This window comes from Schistocerca cancellata, chromosome 10 (genome assembly GCF_023864275.1).
Source record: "Schistocerca cancellata isolate TAMUIC-IGC-003103 chromosome 10, iqSchCanc2.1, whole genome shotgun sequence".
Taxonomy (NCBI): domain Eukaryota; kingdom Metazoa; phylum Arthropoda; class Insecta; order Orthoptera; family Acrididae; genus Schistocerca; species Schistocerca cancellata.
Window position 1 is genome coordinate 117899302 of NC_064635.1, and position 23900 is coordinate 117923201.

A 23900-nucleotide genomic window follows, 5' to 3' on the forward strand; every position below is an offset into this window, starting at 1 on the left:
AACTGCCATCTGGTTTCTGTACAAATTGTAAATAGCCTTTCGCTCCCTGTATTTTACCCCTGCCATCTTTAGAATTTGAAAGAGAGTATTCCAGTCAACATTGTCAAAAGCTTTCTCTAAGTCTACAAATGCTAGAAACGTGGGCTTGCCTTTCCTTAATCTTTCTTCTAAGATAAGTCGTAAGGTCAGTATTGCCTCACATGTTCAACATTTCTACGGAATCCAAACCGATTCTCCTCGAGGTCGGCTTCTATCAGTTTTTCCATTCATTTGTAAATAATTCGTGTTAGTATTTTGCAGCTGTGGCTTATTAAACTGATAGTTCAGTAATTTTCACATCTGTCAACACCTGCTTTCTTTGGAATTGGAATTATTATATTCTTCTTGAAGTCTGAGGGTATTTCGGCTGTCTCATACATCGTGCTCACCAGATGGAAGAGTTTTGTCAGGACTGGCTCTCCCAAGGCCGTCAGTAGTTCTAATGGAATGTTGTCTACTCCCGGGGCCTTGTTTCGACTAAGGTCTTTCAGTGCTCTGTCAAACTCTTCACGCAGTATCGTATCTCCCATTTCATCTTCATCTACATCCTCTTCCATTTCCATAATATTATCCTCAAGTACATCGCCCTTGTATAGACCCTCTATATACTCCTTCCACCTTTCTGCTTTTCCCTCTTTGCTTAGAACCGGGTTTCCATCTGAGCTCTTAATATTCATTCAAGTGGTTCTCTTTTCTCCAAAGGTCTCTAATTTTTTTGTAGGCTGTATCTGTCTTACCCTTAGTGAGATAAGCCTCCACATCCTTACATTTGTCCACTATTTTTGAGATGTTTGTATTCCTTTTTGCCTGCTTCATTTACTGCATTTTTATATTTTCTCCTTTCATCAATTAAATTCAATATTTCTTCTGTTACCCAAGGATTTCTACTAGCCCTCGTCTTTTTACCTACTTGATCCTCTGCTGCCTTCACTACTTCATCCCTCAGAGCTACCCATTCGTCTTCTACTGTATTTCTTTCCCCCATTCCTGTCAATTGTTCCCTTATGCTCTCCCCGAAACTCTGTACAACCTCTGGTTCTTTCAGTTTATCCAGGTCCCATCTCCTTAAATTCCCACCTTTTTGCAATTTTTTCAGTTTTAATCTACAGTTCATAACCAATAGATTGTGGTCAGAGTCCACATCTGCCCCTAGAAATGTCTTACAATTTAAAACCTGGTTCCTAAATGTCTGTCTTACCATTATATAATCTATCTGATACCTTTTAATATCTCCGGGATTCTTCCATGTATACAACCTTCTTTTATGATTCTTGAACCAAGTGTTAGCCATGATTAAGTTATGCTCTGTGCAAAATTCTAACAGACGGCTTCCTCTTTCATTTCTTAGCCCCAATCCATATTCACCTACTATGTTTCCTTCTCTCCCTTTTCCTACTCTCGAATTACAGTCACCCATGACTATTAAACTTTCGTCTCCCTTCACTGCCTCAATAATTCCTTTTATCTCATGATACGTTTCTTCAATTTCTTTGTCATCTGCAGAGCTAGTTGGCATATAAACTTGTACTACTGTAGTGGGCATGGGCTTCGTGTCTATCTTGGCCACTATAATACATTCACTATGCTGTTTGTAGTAGCTTACCCGCACTCCTATTTTTTTTATTCATTATTAAACCTACTCCTGCATTACTCCTATTTGATTTTGTATTTATAACCCTGTATTCACCTGACCAGAAGTCTTGTTCCTCTTGCCACCGAACTTCACTAATTCCCACTATATCTAACTTTAACCTATCCATTGCCGTTTTTAAATTTTCTAACCTACCTGCCCGACTCAGGGATCTGCCATTCCACGCTCCGATCCGTAGAATGCCAGTTTTCTTTTTCCTGATAATGACGTCACCTTGAGTAGTCCCAGCCCGGAGATCCGAATGGGGGACTATTTTACCTCCGGAATATTTTACCCAAGAGGACGCCATCATCATTTAACCATACAGTAAAGCTGCATGCCCTCGGGAAAAATTACGGCTGTAGTTTCCCCTTGCTTTCAGCCGTTCGCAGTACCAGCACAGCAAGGCCGTTTTGGTTATTGTTACAAGGCCAGATCAGTCAATCATCCAAACTGTTGTCCCTGCAACTACTGAAAAGGCTGCTGCCCCTCTTCAGGAACCACACGTTTGTCTGGCCTCTCAACAGATACCCGTTTGTTGTGGTTGCACCTACGGTACGGCTATCTGTATTGTTGAGGCACGCAAGCCTCTCTACCAACGGCAAGGCCCATGGTTCATGGGGGGAGGATAAATATTGTATTACATTTTATTTGGGGTAAATATTGGATTTGTGAAATGTGTGGTTTACAAAAGATCATTGTTACAAGTACATTCATATAAGTATTGCAATTCTCTTCCATAGCACCTTTAGTTTACCCACATAACATGATCTGTGACATTCCCTCACAACCAACTTCTGTAATCAATTGAGAAAATTATCCTGAACATTATTCTGTAGCTAAGCGGACAGTAAAGGTATAGTATCTCTTACTTGTACTGTCCCATAAAGTGAAACACTCATAGGTCAAAACATTAACAAATAGTAGCATCTAGGAGATGCGTAGATATTTCCTTTGCGTCTAAAAACTAAAAGTAAGCTAAAAATCATGCATGGGTCAAGACTACTTGAACCAAAATCTGCTTTTCTTGGACAGTGCTCTATCAAAATGTTCTGTCTGTGTGAGCACATTTTGCAGTCCAACTTAGAGCTGCAGTTTGTCAATAGCAGCTTTAATGTATCACAAATGTCCATTGTTGTGTATCCTCCATTAAAGAATGTTACCAAGATAGGTGGGTTAGTCTTAGAACTCAACTGTCATTCGGCAGGAGATGAGTTCAATCCCACATCCATCTCATTCCAAACTTTTCGTAAGTTGCTAAGGTGAATGTTAGAATGATTCCGTGGGAAAGGCTACAGTTAGTTTCCTTCTCCTCCCTTTCCCTACCTGCTACAAGTTTCCCTCTTTACTTGTAAGTCAAATGTAGGGTAAGTCACAAAGTTTTCCCCTGGTTTGCTGAGGGTATTCCTTAGGTTATTTGGAACAAAAAATGTAAATAAAGTAATGGCATCAGATACATAATTAAGGAGCTACAGTAATTGAAAAACTCGGGAAAATGGCAGAAAAAAACTTTTATTATAAGATTTCACTATCAAAAATGCACAGAGTGGATTTAAAGCAAGTGTTCAAAATTTCCTACCTGTATTTGAAGGCAAAGATTTGCACGGGAGTGAACCATGGTGGTTGCATTTCATAATTGCATATACTCATTCCTTATTGACATTGCGGCATTGAAAATGCGTTGTATCAATTCTTCTTGTGTTTCCACTTCGTACACGATGTATTTCATCCACCCCCAGATGCAGTAATCTAGGGATGTTAAATCTGGGGATCTGGATGGCCAGTTGATGGGGCCCCTGTGACCTATCCATTGATGTGGGAATTGCTGATTAAGATAAGCTGTTACCACATCGCGGAAGTGTGCAGGTGACCTGTCATGTTGGACATACATGTGGTGTCTTGTTTCCAGGGGAACATCTTGAAGAAGCAGCAGTATGTTTTCTTGTAAAAAGTTACTGTACATCTGACCATTTAAATTTCCCGGGAGAATAAATGGCCCCAGTAATTGATCACACACACCATCTCACCAGACATTGACACTGAATCTGCGTTGAAATTGAGATACTATTTTAGCATGGGGATTTTCATCTGCCCAGTCTTGCGTGTTGTTGCCATATCTTGTAAAGGTTACCTTATCACTGAACATTATGAGGCAATACAGCTGCTTATTTCCATTTAACCAATTACAAAAGTGCAAACAGTTGGCACAATCGTGTAGCTCTAAATGGTGAACTTTCTGCACATGAAAAGGAGACAGCCCATTCTCGTGAAGAATCCTACATACCTTTGATTGTGAAATGCTCAGTCGAGTAGCTAGGCATCTTGTACTTGAACGAGGACTGCGCTCTACTGAATTAAGAATATTTTCCTCTTTCTGGATGCCACGATGTCTTTTGGAGTGAATACGAATTCTGGGAAGAGTACCAGTTTCTAGCAATGTTTGATATGTTCCACTAAATAGTTTGGCACTCAGAATCTTGCTATTAGGATACCAGTGGTGATATTCGGCAACAGCAGCTTTTGCGTTACCAATACAGAAGCTCAAAATGTATACCATCTCTCCATACTCCTGCGATGAAAACTTGTACAGTATCAGAAAGTGTATTGTACACAAGAGACAATAACAGTAAGCAGTGTCTGCAGTATCAACAGCATGGTTGTTATGCAAACATACCACTCGGTGCAATTGTCTACCTAAGACTGATCATGTGTCCTGTGAACACATACACCGTGGCATGTTTTGTAGCTCCTTAATTATGGATCTGATCACATTACTGTATTTACATTTTTTTTGTTCCAAATAACCTAAGGAATAACCTCCAGCAACTGGGGGAAAACCTCGTGCCTCAACCTGTACGTAAATACTTCAGTAACATTCTTGAAACATCCTGTATTATGTGGAAATGATTGAAGGGCAAATACTTAAAACAGGTATCTCCATTCAGCTCAAAAGTTAATTTTTGTATTATAGTATTTCAGCCTGTGGTGTAATGTCTTAATGAGTGACAAAATTTTCATTTAATGGCATATCTTGACATCAGCATAGATGCCTGCATTATTTTCATAAAGGGGAGATTGCTTTATGGAAGCAGAACATTACAGATAATGAGTGGTGTGTAATGCAGAAAATTTTCTAATGCAGGCACAGTTACGTACAGAGTGGTCCAGGTGACAGGTGGGGACAGCCCAGAGCACCAGATGCCGCAGGTTGTGGCAACTGCAGGGGATGGCACAACGTTTGCTACAGCAGGGCCTGCAACTCCGGGCATCCAAGCTGTGCTGACGAATCCTCTCAATGGTAAGTTGTGTTACTTGGTATATTTGTTATTTCGTCACACGATACGTAAGTTACGTAGTCTATATAAAAACAAGAGTTTATATAAGATGGTCTGTCTGCAACTTGTATGACAAAAATTCTCACAAGTACAAAGCAGTTAAACCTATTTATAGATATGGGAAGTTCATATTGCACAGAAGGGGAACTGAAAAAGTAGAGAGAGACAAAGCGAATGTTCTTCAGGAGCTAAAATTCCAATGCTGCCAAAGGCTACATTTAAAAGTAGAAAACTGATGCCTGCTCGTCACCTTTGTATCTCTTAAAGCCCACAACAGGTGAATCCCTGTCTCGGTGGCCTGCCCCTCCTTCTTAATCTTCCCAGACTTACCTTTCCATCTGGAGAAAGGAACTAATGTCACGTAAAGCTGTAAATAGTGTTATATGCATTCAAATGTCTGTTGGTTGAATGGAATTTTGCCTCTAGTCTGTAAGTGGTGGCCAGCCATTCTCTTTGCCCATAATTCTACATACAAGATAACGTGCAGAGATTTAAAGTGCACACTGTACGTTATTAACTTCAATAGCTACATTGGTCTGCTTCAGTTGATCACATTCAGTTTTTCTTTGGAGGTTGCACGGTTCAGTTGCTGCAATGTGCTCTGTCATTTCTGCTGAAAATTTGCAATTTACCTTTTTTGCGTCTATTAACAGGAGTACATCTGCTTTAAGGGGAGTTTGCAGGGCCTATGCGGGCAATGTTAATTTAGCCTACTTCATGTACCTTTATCTCTGGAACCAGTGAAGATAACACTGTACAATTTTACAGCTGTCTTATCCATGTTATTTATGTCAACTGTACCAGAATTGAGAGATGAGGTACAAAAGGAGATATATATATATGTATTTTCCATTATGCTATTTTTTATTATAAATAATTGTAACATAATGCCCTGGATGGCCTTCTATTCAAGTTATTACTATGGTTGTGCTTCAGTAGGTACAATATATTATAATGAAATAGGTGCCAAAGTTAGATGTAGCTATCACAAGTAGGTTTTGATATAAAGGAACATAAAGCATAAAAAATGTCATTTTGAGAAAATCACATTTAAAGTATAAAATGAAAAAATTTGACTTGTAATTTTAAATTAAGTCTCAAAAACACCCAGCAGTGTAGTCAGCATCACCATCTTTGCAAGCTTCCTTCTCCAAAAGCTTCTTTCTTCTGATTGATCTTGCTTCTTTGGTGGTGAACTGAGCTGCATGCTGTGCCTTGGCGAATCATCTTCTCCAATAACTTCAAGCCCTTTACAGTATGTGGTAGCCTGGAGTGATGTTAAGGTGTTTTAGAACTCGTATTCGTTCCATATTCCATCATTAAATGTTCAATACAGCATCACTAGCTCCCCATTTTAGTGTATTGAGCCCTACAAAAACATTTTTGGGCACTCGTGTCCAGATGATGTTGTTGAATGATTCATTAGTTGGAGGTGGTCTGGATGTGCTAGGTCCCTGTAAACTGGTTTTATTGCTTCCATAACAGCTTGGGAATAGAGTTCTAGTGTTCAAAAGACACTCCTGAAACTTCAGCCTTCCACAATTTACACCACGATTCAGGTCCAGGTGGACAGAGTGTATGTGTCCGTTTTCTGTAGGTTGAAAGTTTGTGGAAGTATGTGGCCCAGACTGCTTTTTCATACTTTCTATATCCTTTCAGGTATTTCTGATGGCCATTTCATAATACTTCTGGAGCTGATCTATTGTTTTCAGTCAGCAGACCTCTAAGTGGCTTGCCACCAGACAGTGTGGTGGTGTGAAGAGATTTTTAATTTTCTGAGATGTGTGCCCATCCTCTTTTGCACATGCCCAACACAATCCAATTTCCTTATCCCAATATTTTCATATGGATTTGCTTCAATAACACACTTATACACCTTAGAATCTCCGTCCCCAAGTAACTGGGTGTATCATACACAGCTTTCCTGCAGTGATCTGCTAAACATTTTCATTGCGACATCAGCTTCCACTCCTCCGCTAGTTCCTTCATAGTTTTTCTGGCAGTTTTCATGTTCATTTTTTTCCATTTTTGTCACAGGAGCTATAGCAATTTTTTGTAAGTGCCTCAAAATCAATTACTTTACCTATGTCTACACTTGTGATTGTGGCAAGTGAGTTTTTCGACGTGTGACCACGCTTTTGCCATGTCCCATTAAACGCAGCTGGTGTATCATTGTTGCCTTTGTTCACTTCAACAGCTTCATTTGTTGCAGCCTTCATTGCCAGGGAAGCGACAGATTCAACAGCTTCTTCTACACTCCTGGAAATTGAAATAAGAACACCGTGAATTCATTGTCCCAGGAAGGGGAAACTTTATTAGCACATTTCTGGGGTTAGATACATCACATGATCACACTGAAAGAACCACAGGCACGTAGACACAGGCAACAGAGCATGCACAATGTCGGCACTAGTACAGTGTATATCCACCTTTCGCAGCAATGCAGGCTGCTATTCTCCCATGGAGACGATCGTAGAGATGCTGGATGTAGTCCTGTTGAACGGCTTGCCATACCATTTCCACCTGGCGCCTCAGTTGGACCAGCGTTCGTGCTGGAGGTGCAGACCGCGTGAGACGACGCTTCATCCAGTCCCAAACATGCTCAATGGGGGACAGATCCGGAGATCTTGCTGGCCAGGGTAGTTGACTTACACCTTCTAGAGCACGTTGGGTGGCACGGGATAGATGCAGACGTCCATTGTCCTGTTGGAACAGCAAGTTCCCTTGCCGGTCTAGGAATGGTAGAACGATGGGTTCGATGACGGTTTGGATGTACCGTGCACTATTCAGTGTCCCCTCGACGATCACCAGTGGTGTACGGCCAGTGTAGGAGATCGCTCCCCACACCATGATGCCGGGTGTTGGCCCTGTGTGCCTTGGTCGTATGCAGTCCTGATTGTGGCGCTCACCTGCACGGCGCCAAACACGCATACGACCATCATTGGCACCAAGGCAGAAGCGACTCTCATCGCTGAAGACGACACGTCTCCATTCGTCCCTCCATTCACGCCTGTCGCGACACCACTGGAGGCGGGCTGCACGATGTTGGGGCGTGAGCGGAAGGCGGCCTAACGGTGTGCGGGACCGTAGCCCAGCTTCATGGAGACGGTTGCAAATGGTCCTCGCCGATACCCCAGGAACAACAGTGTCCCTAATTTGCTGGGAAGTGGCGGTGCAGTCCCCTACGGCACTGCGTAGGATCCTACGGTCTTGGCGTGCATCCGTGCATCGCTGCGGTCCGGTCCCAGGTCGACGGGCACGTGCACCTTCCGCCGACCACTGGCGACAACATCGATGTACTGTGGAGACGTCACGCCCCACGTGTTGAGCAATTCGGCGGTACGTCCACCCGGCCTCCCGCATGCCCACTATACGCCCTCGCTCAAAGTCCGTCAACTGCACATACGGTTCACGTCAACACTGTCGCGGCATGCTACCAGTGTTAAAGACTGCGATGGAGCTCCGTATGCCACGGCAAACTGGCTGACACTGACGGCGGCGGTGCACAAATGCTGCGCAGCTAGCGCCATTCGACGGCCAACACCGCGGTTCCTGGCGTGTCCGCTGTGCCGTGCGTGTGATCATTGCTTGTACAGCCCTCTCGCAGTGTCCAGAGCAAGTATGGTGGGTCTGACACACCGGTGTCAATGTGTTCTTTTTTCCATTTCCAGGAGTGTGTAACTTCAGTATACCTCTGAAGTTTTGTAGGTGGTGGTGGTAGATTCATAACCAAACAGAAACACTGAGTTGCACTAAGACCTTTTCCGATAGTTCTCATGGCATAGAAAAGTCTTATATTTACCTCATAAAAAATATTCTTGCGTTCATTTGACATTACAAATTACTTTTTGTTGTCACAGCCAGTGCAGTCCTATTCTTGCAGAAAAATCTCTTCAATAATTACTTTTCCGCCACAAATATTACAGCACAGCATATCACACATCTGAATTAAAATGTTTATATCACATAAAACATAGCCCAGACCAGAAGTACTAAATTATCCTGCAGTAATCCTAGTTCCTCGAATTGTTTATGTAAGTTAATTTTACTTGCATTGTGTGAGGTTGCATCTCCCTTGTTCTCTGGTGGCACACTGCTTGAAGGTTCCAACTTTTGAACAAAACACAGTTTTACACTTCTAGTGTGTTGGTTTCCACCAAACTTACATTTCTTGAATAGACTAGCACTTCTAGGCATGTTTATATTATGTCAAACTGCACCAGATTATGTCAAAAGTCACTGTTTCACACAAAACAAACAAACAGTTTCCAAGCAACTGTGAAATAGCAGTGTGACTGACATCGGGCGCCACGTATTTTCTGTCAGGGATGAAAATCACAGCCTTCTATAAAATGTAGTTTCAGAGATATTCACATACAAACAGATGCACGTCCAAAATGAGGTGATCTCACAGATACGCATGTAAGACTTCAAAATTTAAATAAAATAATTCTGAATGTCACACACAGATAATTTGTGCATTATTTTGAGAACGAAAGAGTACATAATATTCTAGGGCATGTTTTGTAAAATGTGAAAATTTTCGAATTTTTGCCTGCAAACTCCCCTTAAGATCTTGCTTGATTCCTCAGATCTATTGTCCTCTTGTCTTCTTCTCAAGATTCCTTCGGTGTGGGAGGTTTTTTTATGAGTCTTATGGTTAGTCCTTTCTCAGCCTTGAGGAGCTGGACAGTTCTTTCATTCTGAATTCGGAGCAGGGTGTGGCAAGCAAAGTGGCTTCCAGGAGATTTATGGTTTTATAGTGTTAGATCTCGAGCCTGTTGATACAAATTTCTTATTATACAATGACCATGTTTGGAATTGAGCTTTTTTCATTTTGTTGGTTCTTTTTTTATCTGTGGTTCTTTCTCATGTTAGTTGTGGTTAATGATTTCTCAAAGATATTTATACTAGAGTACTATTTTAAGTTTTTGATTGCTTATGAAGACTTTACTGATAAACAGGGTTTCTTAGGCACAGTCTGTTTCCCAGAGGGATACTTTTAATCTATTTTAGGTGATATTTTTATGGACTGGTGATACAGCCACAAAGTTTTTCCATTTTGACAGTGAAGAGAGCTAAGTAATACACAAACCCTACACAGTTTTTTCTTATTGATGACTTTGCTCCAGTTTAAATTTTAGGTGAGTTTTGTTTTCGTCAAATCTTCATGGTGCAATAGAGGGCTGCATTGAAAGGCTGTGGGAATAATCCAGCACCATGTCTAATACTAGTTTTTATTGTGAAAGCTTTTGAAATTTCTTATATGAATGTTACATTGGAATTTGTGTTGGCTGAAATTAGTTTGATAATTTGCATTAATCTTTGCTGAAGACCGTGTGATCTGAGGATTTTTAAAAGTGTGGATGTATGTATGCTATCACATGCTTTTTTAGACATGTATGAAGGAAATGATGAGCTGTTTATTTCCGTACTTGTAATATTCCATTATTAGTATATAATAGGCCCGCAAACTTTATTTCGAACAAACAAGGTAGAAAGATTGCTACAGACTTGGTGGTTGGGTGACCTCAAGGGGGTGTAGCGGAGGTGGGGGGTGTCTTCCTGCCTAATTGAAAAGGATTTTCTTCCTCTGGTCACAGTGCCCGTTCCTCACAGTGCTTGGAACTGTGCTTTAAATCTCTCTTTTTGTGTGTGTCCATGGCAAAATGTTCTATCCAAAACTAGCACTGAGAAAACTGGTGTACCACAGGCCATAGCTGGGCGTGAATGATAGCTGCAGGTAACTGTATGGGCAAATGGACATGTAGCTGTGGAGCAACTGTCTGCCCAGGTGAACCAAGTACAGGGTGTCTACGACCCGGGACAACCGGGAGATCCGGGAAAAACCCGGGAATTTATTCATCCGGGAGGAAACCGGGGAAAACCCGGGAATTTTTTAGAATTCCAGGAGTCTATTATTGTTTTAGTTTTCAGTTAATTTTTGTGATTTTGACTCGTAAGAATCAACACTCCAACAAAGGATATTACTGTATCCCGCTTCTGCGGAATAATACTGCAGCAATAAAACATGAACGAGAGGGAAAAAAACGAAAATGAAACTTAAGTCGCAAAGGAAAGCGCCATATATAATAGCAAAACATAGTGCTCATACAAGCGTCTGCCTACAGCAAGGTGTGTCAAAGGCTTTAGGAAGACTATGCAATGCTTCCTAACAACAAATTGCTTCCGATGAGCGTGATGTGACAGACAGTACTGGTACTAAAGAAAATTTGCACCCGAATCTGGACATACGAATTTTCACTTTAAGCCGAATAATGCATTTTAGTATGGTTCACGAAATTCCGATGCTCTTGAAGTATTCTCTGATGTCTTGTTTCTTTTGTTACATAGTGAAAGATCTTTTAATGTTTTACACATATGAACATACGAGCTTCCTGTGTCATCGTAGCTGCGCATAAGTAGTGGCGCCTGTTATCTGGCGCTCTCTGGCAACTGCTGAAACGAATCAGTTTCTAACAGGTCACGGGAAAACATTGCGGATGGTTGTTTGAAAAGCGTTACTTTCAAAGTAAATTTACTTGTAAACAAGATGAGCAATGTTCGAGAATGTACGATGAATTTCTTAAATCGCAGAGCGTATGACTCTCAATTAAAAATCAACTCTTTGAGGACGACCATCTAGAAGAATTTAGAGCCCAGAAGATCAGAAATTTACATCCTTATTAAAAATTTTACTGGCACATTTGTGTGATATATCTGAAAGTGTAATTCGCGCAAAAAGATCAACATTATATGTGGAAGCTTAGCATCTCTTTCAGCTTATTAATCTTAGAGACCACAATTATATGTGAAAGCTTTGTTTTTCTTGTAGCAACACTATGTATATTAATTTAAACCATTAACTTTTCCTATTTGTGTTTTCCCACTACTTAAGAGTGATCTTGCTATTGGCTGGCTACATCACGTGTCCTATTGTCTTCGGCTGGCGAGATCATGTGACATGAGCTATTACTGTCTTACAAAAACGCATCGCAATCTCTATTTCAATGCTTTGCAAAGTAACATGCAGTGTATGGGGCTGTTATACCTTCATAACATGAAAATATGCAGCGTACATGTTGCTGCATATCAAAGATCTTTCCAAAACGTCTTTTTTTGTCCCTTAGTTTCGTTTTCTAAAGTGCCGGGAAATTCTACGTCAGCATATAAAACCATAAACATTCAAAGGACTGATAAGTTTTACAGTGCCAAGGAAAATCATACTATCACTTAACACAAGAAAAGTGTGTATTCACCCAAGAGAAAGTGTATTTTCAACCGGGAAATCCGGGAAAAATCCGGGAATTTTTTTTCCTTGTCCCTGTACACACCCTGAAGGAGCTACCAGCAGTGTCTCGTCAACAACTGTTTAGCAAATGTTGCTGCGTGTAGGCCTCTGCAGCAGGCTCGTGGTTCATGCACCCATCCCGACTCCTGTTCTCTAGCGATGAACGTTGGAATTTGGTTTTGTAAAATCTAAAACAGCAAGCAGCAAACCATGTTTGTGGGTATGGCTTTCCACTGGCTACTGCCTGAAGATATTTGCAACACAATATGTCACAAAGGGAATGTTGAGGTCATATATGGAAAATTTGTAAAAGAACATTGCCCTCATGGCTTGCTGCATTGTTCTCACAATATGTACGTTATCCCTGATAGTTTTCCGTAATGTATTTGTGAATTGTGAATTTCCATGCCTGCCATTGTGGTAACACATCACAGTGGCTTTTCATCCTCTGATTTTTTTGCTTTGATTTCATTCTTCAATCTGAGAAGTCTACCTCCCATTCGCTTTTGAACATGCCCCACATATTCCAGTTTTTCAATTTTAGTTTGTGAGCCATAAGTATTGCTCTCTCAAACAGTCTTAAAAGCACTGGAATATCCATCACCTAGATATTTCATGTACCAACACCGCATTGTTGAACTGACATTCGGAATATTAGTTTCATCCCAGCAGCTTCCAGCCCACCACTTTACCACTGTAATTCCTTCTGCACACTTCCTTGTGTTCCTGCTATCACCTTCCTTCTTCACTGCCATCACTGTCCTTCCTTGTGTCACACCAAGAGCAATATTTGCTCATTACTTGAAGTATAAGATTTACCCTGTATCCACACTAATGACAGATGATACACCATGAAGTGATGTATGGCCCCTCTTCATCCAGGTTCCATCACAAGAGACACACAGATCTGCCTTCGCTACACAGTGTCCTTCTTCTCCTTCATTGTTAATATCTACATCTTCCTCAACAGCTGTTTTCACTTCTCCTCACACTTAACTTCAAGAGGATTGAGGAGTGTTCTGTTGTAATCACTGAATCGGCATGTTTATCAAGCCACAAAACAAATTTGTGCCTTCTCTGCCTATACCTAAGCATCTCATGGCATAACACAATCTGGTATTCACCTCGAACATCTTCCCATGGAGAGCAGAAGTCTTGAACTGAACACCATATTTACAAATTTTACACAAAATATGTATATTACTTAAAAATGCAAATTCTGTCACTGTCGTCGTACAGTCTAGGGTCCTTTGGCCCACAGTTACCACATGCAAGTATTTTTATGTTAGTCAATCTAAATCCACTAGAAGACTTGTCTTCGTTACTGTACACAGCATCCTCCATTCCTTCACTAATTTTCTTCTTTGATGAGCTCGGTGACTTCGTCAAAAATTGTTTTTCACACTTAAGAGCACCGTCCGTAACATTATTTAAATTTCCTGTACCTTGTACACATGACATTTGATATTTCCTCATTTTTTTGAATATGCGTCCACTCATATGACCCATTTTGAGCAAAACGGGTTGATATATGTAAAACTAAAAACTGACTTAAGTTTGTAGCACACACATTTTTTTATTTTATTTTTATTTTTTTAATGTTGTAAACAAAGGAACATGCACAGACAATATTTCTTGCAGCCTTTTAGACTCGTCTGCAATTTGTTTCGGTTGTCTGAATGAAAAATTAATGCACGTAAATTTTCTAGTGTAGAGAAGGTGTGGATCACAGCATAGAGATAGAGGATCTGGCAGGTGCAGACACCCAAACTAACATTTTAAAAAATGTATTTTTAGCCAGAATTAGATTATGAAACTTTTTGATGTTATTCTGAAAGCATGAATAATTTTTTCAGAACTTTGTCCTACATCTGTCCTTAACAAAAGAAGTGCACGAGATGAAAATACGGCCTAATCTTCCTCATAAATATACTAGTAAACACAAAAATTGGTAACAGTGGTGTGACAGTACACAAAACAAATATGGTATCTTCAAAGCAGATCTTCAGTTATCATCAGAGGCAATACTAACATTCTTTTTGAACAGCAAAAAAGATGTAAAAGGCAGTGAAGTATTTCTAACTCAAGATAAACGTGTACTTAAATCTACCATTATCCCAGGATGTGGGAAATGTGTGTGCAGTCAGAATAGACAAAGATCAAAAGGGATGGTACAGCACTTAGAAGGAGCAACAGCCAACAAAGGGTTTTATGAAATTAATTATAATTAACTTCATATCTAGAACTGTCGGTTTTTGTTTCATAAATGTGCAGTGAGTTAATGTCAGTTTTAGCCAGCCATTTCTTAAATTTATTTCTGCCGAATTTTACTGACAGTTTTCAATTAATACTGTCAACATACATTCATAATTACTGCCCTGCTGCTTACTAGTATAAAATGCTTCGATAACAATGTTTGCATTCTTCACATATGCCAGTGTTCAGAACATTTGTGTAAGAGGACTAAGTTTGTGCGAGTGCTGTTTGAGTTTTATCTCCATAATATTATGGAAACAATAGTGGCTACTCACCCTATTCCTTGGCATGATTGATTAATGTTGAGCTTTTGGTGTTCAACAGATTCATTGATGGTATTTTTTCTGCCCGATATTTTGATGATGGGCTCAGTCATTTTTTTTTCACTTGCTACAAGCTGTGTTGCTAGGTTTACTCCAGTTTGGTTTGAGCCCATGGAGTACCTGTAGATGACTGGGTCTTTGGTTGAAATACCAGGCAGAAAAATATAATCAACAACTTTTCTGATCTTTATTTAACAAAGAAATTCCCCAAACTGCTGTGCAAATTGAGAATTTCTTTTATTTTATTTTCACTGCCAGTTTCGCCAATTCATTATGCCATCTTCAGGCCCCCCCCATACACCTCTCAAAAATAATAGATACTGTCATACTGGGTCAATATCTTTCCGTATGCCGTGAATTATTAAAGTGCTTTCTTCGAAAACTTGACTGCTTCAGCAGCTGAGAATTCATGACATCCAGGAACACATGGCCCCAGTATGCCAGTGTCAATTATTTTTTAGAGGCGCATGTGAGGCCTGAGGACGGCATAATAAATTGCCGAAACAGGTAACGAAAATAAAATAACTTCTCAATTTGCACCACCGTTTGGCGAATTTCTTTGTTGAATATTTGACCAGCTGCTATCCCACATCAACAATGGATCAATTGACTTACTGATCAGCCGAAAGCACGCATTTGATTTACATCTGTTAGTAATTCAGATTTCAGGTCCTTCGTAAACGAGTCTCACCACTGGACATGACATTACATAATGTACACTTCCCCCATTAGCTACTACCATGCCGTGTACTGAAGCCACTGAGAATTCCCTGTCCACCCCTGTTAGCTGAGTGTCAGCGTGGCGGAAAGCCACGCCAAGGAGCCCGGGTTCGTTTCCCGGGTGGGGCAGGAGATTTTCTCCGCTCAGGGACTGGGTGTTGTGTTGTCCTCATCATTATTTCATCCCCATCTCAAACGCGCAAGTCGCCCAATGTGGCATCGAATGCAATAAGTACTTGCCTTCGGCAGCCGAACTTCCCCAAATGGGTAACTCCTGGCCCACTATGCTGTATGCTCATTTCCATTGAGAATTCCCTCAAATTCAGGACTAAATTGCAGTTAAAACTTTCCCATACACACATGGAAACTCCAGTGACATACGAGGACTATTCAAAAAGTGGGGTGACTTTTCAAATTGCGCTGGCAACGTACATTTGAGTATCGATATTCCTCTTCCTCTTCTCTCTCTCTCTCTCTCTCTCTCTCTCTCTCTCTCTCTCTCTCTCTCTCTCTCTCTCTTTTACACATGTCCTGGAAATATGTTCACAGTTTAAGGTGTTCAGCATACTTAGTTTGTTTCTGACAGATAAAAAGGTTAGACATGTTTTAGTGTGCTCGGCAATTTTCAATTATAAAAAATAGAGCAAAGAATTTGATCGAAGTTTGTGTGAAAAATGGAATCAAGTGCTCTAAAACACTTGAAATGCTGACAGTGGCATATGCTGAGTCTACTAAAAAAAGAAAAAAAAGAAAGAAAAAGGAAAAAAGAAGTAGTAGTTTACTAGTGGTACAAGCTCTTCCGAGATGGCCAAGAAGATGCCAAGGACGAACCTCGCTCTGTATGCTCCACCACATCAACATCAGATGATAATGTTGAAGCTGTGAAGAAAATTATTTTGGAAAATTGTTGAATTACTGTAAGAGAAGTTGCTGAGGATGTTGGCCTATCGGTCAGCGCGTGTCATGCAATTTTTTCAGATGTTTTGGGCATGAGACGTGTGTCAGCGAAGTTAGTTCCAAATCTTCTCAGTTTTGATCAGAAGATCCGTCGCATGAGCTGCTGAATGACATCAGTGATGACCCTTATTTGCTCAAAAGGGTCATAACTGGTGACGAAACATGGGTTTATGGTTATGACGGTGAAACCAAAGCCCAGTTGTCCAAATGGAAGTATCGCGGAGAGCAAAGACTGAAAAAAGCATGCCAAGTTAAATCAAACATCAAAATTTTACACACTTTATTCCCCCCTCCCCCGCGCGCACCCCTGGCATTATGCACCATTTGTGAGAAGCAGTAGGCAAAAAATGTCCAGGATTGTGGACAAACAATTCAGGGCTTCTGCATCGCGACAATGCACCACCTCATCATCATTGTGTGTGTGTGTGTGTGTGTGTGTGTGTGTTTTGTGTTTTTCCCCCCCTAAAAAAAAAAGACGACAATCATGCCTCAGCTATCGTATTCACCAGATTTGGTGACTTCCTGTTCCCAGAACTGAAGAGACCTATGAAATAACACATATTTTCAACAATTGAGGAAATAGAAACTGCAACGCTGGAACTACTTGAGACTGTACCAGAAAGTGCTTATGAGAAGTGCTTCCAAGATTGGAATAAACATTGGCACAAGTGTATTGTATCTGTGGGGGGGGATTGTATTGGAGGGAACAACATGAATATTGATGAATAAATAAATATTTTTTCATAAAAATACAAAGTCACCTTACTTCTTGAACACACGTTGTACACTGCCAGTGTGCCATTCTTGATTCCATTGGTTGAATTTATAAGATGCAGCCTTCAAAACCACTTTTCAAACGAGTTTCTGAGTGTTGTCAGGCAGCTAGAAAATTAAATGACTTAGATTAGCACAACCTCTTTGTCTATGCAAAATAGTCTTCACCAGATTTCACTTATGTAACACAGCAAAATCACAAGAAGAAATACCAGAGCTGTAGATGGGTGCTCAGAGTTGATTCTTGATGATGCATGTAATTAAAAGCAGTTATATTTTATAATGGTTTATGAACAAATTATTGGCATATCTCCGATCAAAAGTTTGGCTATTGCGATGGTCAGTGGTAGCACCCACCCCATCTGAGACATCAAAGGCGCGCTCTGTAAATATTAGGAAGTATGGCGTCATTTCTGATGTATTTAGTTATGGATGTATCTAGATGATGGACAGCAGGTTTTATCGGATTAGTGATTAAATTTTTAAGTAATGTGTACGTTGTTAATACCTTCTGTGGTTAACCATCTAATTTGAATCCATACATTAACAACATGGATTATTGCTGTTCGCGAGTCTCCACAAATCCTCACACTTAAGGAAATACAGAGTCTGCCAGAAAAATGTATACACACTTCAAAGAACAAAAAGTATGTTTATTTTACATTTAGTAATTGATGACACGTGTTGAACAACCTTCAGTTTAGCACATCGTTACTTTAAATGTTCAAAATGTTCACTGTTGGTTGCTATACACACAGCAGAACGACGAGTGATCACCACAACTACATCAGTCATTGTTACAGTGGCGATTGCTGCACATTTTGCTGTAATCTCCCAGCAAAGTTCCTCTAGCTTTCACAGTTCCCCACAAGTAAAAGTCCACAGGTATTAGATCCGGCAAGCACGGAGGGAACTCAATGAGCCCTCATTGTCCAATCCAATGTCCCGGAAAATCGCCATCCAGGAAAGCTTCAACGGCTAGGTGGTAGTGTGGTAGCACCCCATACTGCTGATGGAAGACCTCTTCATCAGCTCCATAAAGTGCATGTATACCTGGCAAAATTGATGTGTGTAACATTTCCAGGTACATTTCTCCAGTGACAGTAGCATCAAAGAAAAAGGGTCATCCTAAGAGCGTAGATGATGGTCCACACAATACATGAACCCCTGGTAGATTGACCGCTTTATCTACATAAACATGCGGATTTTCCAGTGCACAGTACACACAGTTATGCTGATTCACGGTTCCATTAAGTTTAAATTGTGCCTCACCACACCACACTACCTTCATCACAAATTATTCATCATCAGTTACCATTTGCTGATACCATTCGTAAAATTGCATTCAGTGATCAGGATTATCACGATTAATCACTTGCAGTAATCGTGGAATGTCAACTTTCCACTTCACAGCTTTCAGAATTCTTCGTACACTTGTACTGCTAACCCCCACTGCACGTGCACATTGTGTAGCAGACTTCTGTGGAGAATTACCAAAAGTTTCCAACACGAGAGCAGGACTTGTAGCTAGCTGTATGCTGTCTTCCCTATCTTACTTTGTGAATATAACAAATTGTTCCATGCAATTCAAACTTGTCAATGATGCATATAATTGTTAGACTGGTTGGTGGTTCTGTTTCAAACTCCCACCTGCACTGACAATGCACTTCAGCAGCATTATCAAACTTTAAAACCACTTCACAATACATTTTTGTTGCTCAAATGTCAAGTGTGCTCCAGCTATCTTGTTTTCTTAATACCGAGATGAAAGTACTAACATCTGTTGAGCCAAAGCCCGTACTAGGACACACTCGTAACTGAAATCATATGACAATATCGATATCTCAATAGAACCTGACAAAGAGTGTATACATTTTTCTGTCAGACTCTAGATGAAATCGCAAAATGGCATGATTAAGAGTGCAATCAAAATTAATTAGTTGCCACCCTATTACTTACGACTCGCTCCCACTCCTGGTTGATACTGTAAATGGGCACAAATGTGAATTTGAGTAACAGTTTGAATGCAGATAAAACATTATGTAAAGAAAATTTTAAATAATTTGAAAACTGAAATTATTATGTACAGTACTCTTCTCAACTGCTCGAACCTAAGCAGAACATGGATTCCTGCTGCTCACAATATTAACTTTTGTTTCCTCATTGCAGGCCAAGTATATGTGATTGGCAGCACACCTGAGGTATTCACCACACAAACTGCAAGGCCTGTGGCTACACGAACATCTGAATCAAGTTTGGGAAGGGGGATAGTGCCCACGGTATGTAGTTTCGTAAGCGACTGTTCATTGGTAATCAAGATAATATGTCTGTGAAGATTGTCTGTGCATGTAAGCATGGCTGTGAACTGATTTTTTTTAAGTTGGTAGGCTATGTTTTCATGTTAGTGCGAATGTCTTAAAGGTAAGATCTTTCACTGATAAAAATAATTACTAAATGCTGTGTACCGCACCATTACTGATATTATAGTGATAATATACTTCTCATAACTTTAATCCTTGATGTTATTGTGGCCTTCAGTGTGAAGACATGTTTGATGCATTTCTTCATGCTAATGTATACTGCACAGGTATCCTCATCTCTGCATAACTACTGCAACATTCATCAGTTTGAACTTCCTTACTGTAGTCAACCTCTAGTCTCCTTTTACCATGTTTACCCCCCCCCCCCCCCCCCCCCCCCCCACACACACACACACACACACACACACACAAACTCACTCTCTCTCTCTCTCTCTCTCTCTCTCTCTCTCTCTCTCTCTCTCTCTCTTCCTCCTCCTCCTCCTCCTCCTCCTCCTCCCCCCCCCTTCCAATTACAAAATTAATGATTCCTACATAACTCAGGAAGTTCCGCATTAACCCTCCAGACAAATATCTTCAGAAAAGAGTTCCTAATGTATAGATTTATGTTTAATTTTAAGACTTACCTTTTCAGAAATACTTTTCTTGCTGTCGCCAATCTGCATTTTATATCTTCTCTACTTAGATCATCATCAGGTAGTTTGCTGCCCAAGTAGCAAAACACATCTGCTACTTTAAGTGTCTTGTTTTCTAGTCTAGTTTCCTTGGCTTCGCCTGATTTAATTAGACTACATTCAGTTATCCATGTTTTGCTTTTTTTTATATTCGTCTTCTATCGTTCTTTCAAGACACTGTCCATTCAGTCCAACTGTGCTTCCAAGTCCGTTGCTGTCTCTGGAATTAAAGTATCATTGGCAAACCTCAGTTTTCTTTTCTTCTTTCTGAACTTCAATTGCTACTCCATTTGTGTGTGTGCGTGCGTGCGTGCGTGCGCGCGCGCATATTGAATAGCATCGTGGGTAGGCTACAACCTGTCTCTCTTCCTTTTCATCCACTGCCTCCCTTTCATGCCCCTAAACTCTTATAACTGCCATCTGGTTTCTGTACAAGTTGTAAATAACTTTTCATTCCCTGTATTTTTACCGCAGCTATCTTCAGAATTTCAAAATCTCAACTACTGCTTCCCTTTCGCGTCTTTCCACCCTCATAATAGCTATCATTTTCTGTAAGATAGTAAATAATCTGCTGCTCCCTATATTTATCCCTACTGCCTTCAGAACTTTAGAGAGTGTGTTCTTTTCACAAATGTGCAAATGTAAGTTTGCCTTTCTTGAACAAGATAAGTCACAGGTTCAATATTGCCCTGGGTGTTTGCACATTTCTCCAGAACCCAAACTGATCTGACCAAATGTCAGAATCTATCAGTTTTTCCATTCTTCGTTAATGGACTCATATCAAAATTTTACATCCCTGATTTATTAAACTGATTTTTCAGTAATATTAACAACACCTGTGAGCACCTCGCTATTTTGCAACTGTAGTTCTCACATTCTTCTTGAAGTCTGAGGGTAACTTTACATGTCTAATATCTTGTGCACCAAGTGGATTAGTTTTTTCAAGGTAAATTCTTCCAAGAATGTTAATAATTCTGATGGAATATCTTGTATTCCAGAGGCTTTGTTTTCACTTACAAGTTTCAGTACACTGTCAAATTTCTGGCTGCAAAGGGAATGCCACAGTTGTTCTTAATACCACTGAATATCACTGCAAAGTGGTATCGTTGTTGAAAGATAGCATGTACAAGTACTCAAATCTGCCATGCAGCAGAAAAAAATGGTTGAACTACTCTAGAACTCTTAGTCTACCAGAGGATGTCATCTAAAATCTTGGAGTATGAGCTCCTATATCTCCAAGGCTGGACAGATTATCTGAATTCCACAAGGAGGGTATTCTATTGAGACCAAAGGGCTGACCATATATTTAACTAAGCTGATGACTCGGATAGTTGGCCGCAAACTTCACATCAGAAACTCTCAGAAGTTCGAGGAAAATGAAGAGTTGGTCCAAACAATATTTTAGTCAGCCGGGATGTGGTCTCGCTATTTACTAAAGTTCCTGTGGAGGACACAGTAAAACTGTTGTCAGAGCATTTTCCACCTAAGACGATAAAGTTGTTCAGACATGAGATGACGAATGCTTACTTCTTGTGTAGTGGTAAATTTTATGAAATGGGGGATGGAATGGCTATTGGTTCTCCATTGTCTCCTGCAGTGAGCAACTTTTTTATGGAACATTTTCAGGAATGTGCGTCAAATTTGTTTGACTCCCCTATGTCAATTTTTGTTTTATTGTTACATTGACAATATGTCTATGGTCTAGCCATCTAATGGAGAAGCTCTTCAGCATTTTGTTGAACATATGAACAGTATGTACAAAAATAGAAAGGAGGATGGCTGCCATTTTTAAATTTGTTGGTACAATTAAAATTGGATGTACATCTTTGCCACTCGGTGTACAACAAGCCGACACACACAGATCTATATCTTAGTGCTCAGAGTTTTCATCATCCAGTCCACAAGAGAGCAATTGTAAATACGTGGGTACACAAGCAGAAACTGTTTCTGCTGAGGACCACTTGGATTCTGAAATCAACCATCTGAACTACATGTGAAAAATGTTGAAACATTCACGTGATGAGCTACGGACCGTATTTCTTCCTTTTTACAGTGGTACATTGAGTAAAACAGGCAGGATCGTGGGAAGATGAGGTATAAGACTTATTTTTTGACCGCCTATGAAGATAGAGGTCCTGCAATCTGTTAATGATATTCTCAGCTTCAGGGTCCCTGGGATTTGTAACATTCATTGTGAGTGTGGTAGCAATTAAATCAGTCAGTTTATCCAAACCATTTCTGACCACTGTTCAGAACATTAATGGCTTATTAAAAAGCGAAAACTGGAGAAATTTGCAATTGCTGGGCACAGCCTCACAGAAAATGCAAAATACTGTTTGATAAAACAAAGGTTTTGTCCTATGCTTTTACATTCTGAGATTCTGTAATTAAGGAGGCTGTAGAAATAAAAATGTATGACAGGATCTTCAACCGTGACGGTGGATGCCATCTTAGTGGTGCACGGAAGCGAGCTCTTGATGCAGAGAAGAGGCAGAGATAATAGTCGCAATGTTTACGGTATTACGGGAGCAGTGGCACCAAAGGTGCGGACTTTGATACCATTTGTGGCAGCATTATGTAATTACCTATCAATTGGAAGTCATCTATGGACTATATAAAGCCACCTCAGCAGCAGTGTAGTCAGTCAGTGGCACCTGACAAAGGATGAGGTTTTATCCTAAATAGACACTGCAAGAAGTCCCAGAATGTGTTACACAACAGTACCATCATGAAAGACGTTGTCATATATTATTTCCCATTTCATCTTCTTCTTTCCTTTCTATAATATTCCCTTAAAGTATGTTGGCTTTATATAACCCTCCTGTATATTCCTTTAACCTTTCCGCTGTTGGTTGGTACTGGAATACGATCTAGCCTCTTGATATCCAAACTGGTGTTTCTCCAAAAATTTCTTCTTTCCCAAGTCTTGCATACATCTCCAGTTCAATGTTCGTCCTGTAGCTATTTTTACTAAGCCATTTTGTACTTCTTGTCAGTGTTATTTTGTAGAGGTCTGTGTTCCCTTTTTTTGCCTGCTTCATTTGCTACATTTTTATATTTTCTACTTTTGTTATTTAAGTGCAATGATTTGTACGTTGTTCAAGTATTACCTCCAGGCCTTGTCTTTTTGCCTGTTCAGTCCTCTGATGTCTTCATTATTTCATCTCTCAAGACCACTCATTCACCTTCTAATGCATTCTTTTCCTGTTTTAATCGTTGCCTAAAGGTCACTTCGGAAACCTCAACGAACTCGGGCTCTTTTAACTTAACCAGGCCCCATCTCCTTAATGGAGAGGTACAAAAACTCATATGTTGTTGACCATAAGTTCACGACAGTATGGCTTTAGACTTAATATACTCAGTGTGTTACAAAATTTTAAACACTTTTCTCTTTGTGACAATTTAATTCTGAATGAACATTTGCAACTATGCAATAAAAATTCCTCCAGTAATATAAAGCCCTTACGTAGAAACACCTAAAATTGACTCGTCTTTTTCGTCAGAGCGGACTTTAAAATACTGCCTTCCTCTCTCCCTTTTATTTATTACATTGTAATCATTTTCATACAAAATGTATAGAATA

The 23900-nt window shown here is 40.1% G+C and overlaps 1 protein-coding gene across 4 annotated transcripts in view; it reads left to right on the forward strand.

Annotated features, from left to right (window-relative positions):
* LOC126106445 (upstream stimulatory factor 2) overlaps window positions 1-23900 on the forward strand; it is a 50687-nt gene that overhangs the window by 6385 nt on the left and 20402 nt on the right. For all 4 annotated transcript variants that reach the window (XM_049912725.1, XM_049912726.1, XM_049912728.1 and 1 more), the window contains 2 exons: window positions 4812-4967; window positions 19495-19604. In XM_049912725.1, the coding sequence (XP_049768682.1) occupies window positions 4812-4967; window positions 19495-19604 (266 nt within the window). The remainder of the gene's footprint in view (window positions 1-4811; window positions 4968-19494; window positions 19605-23900) is intronic.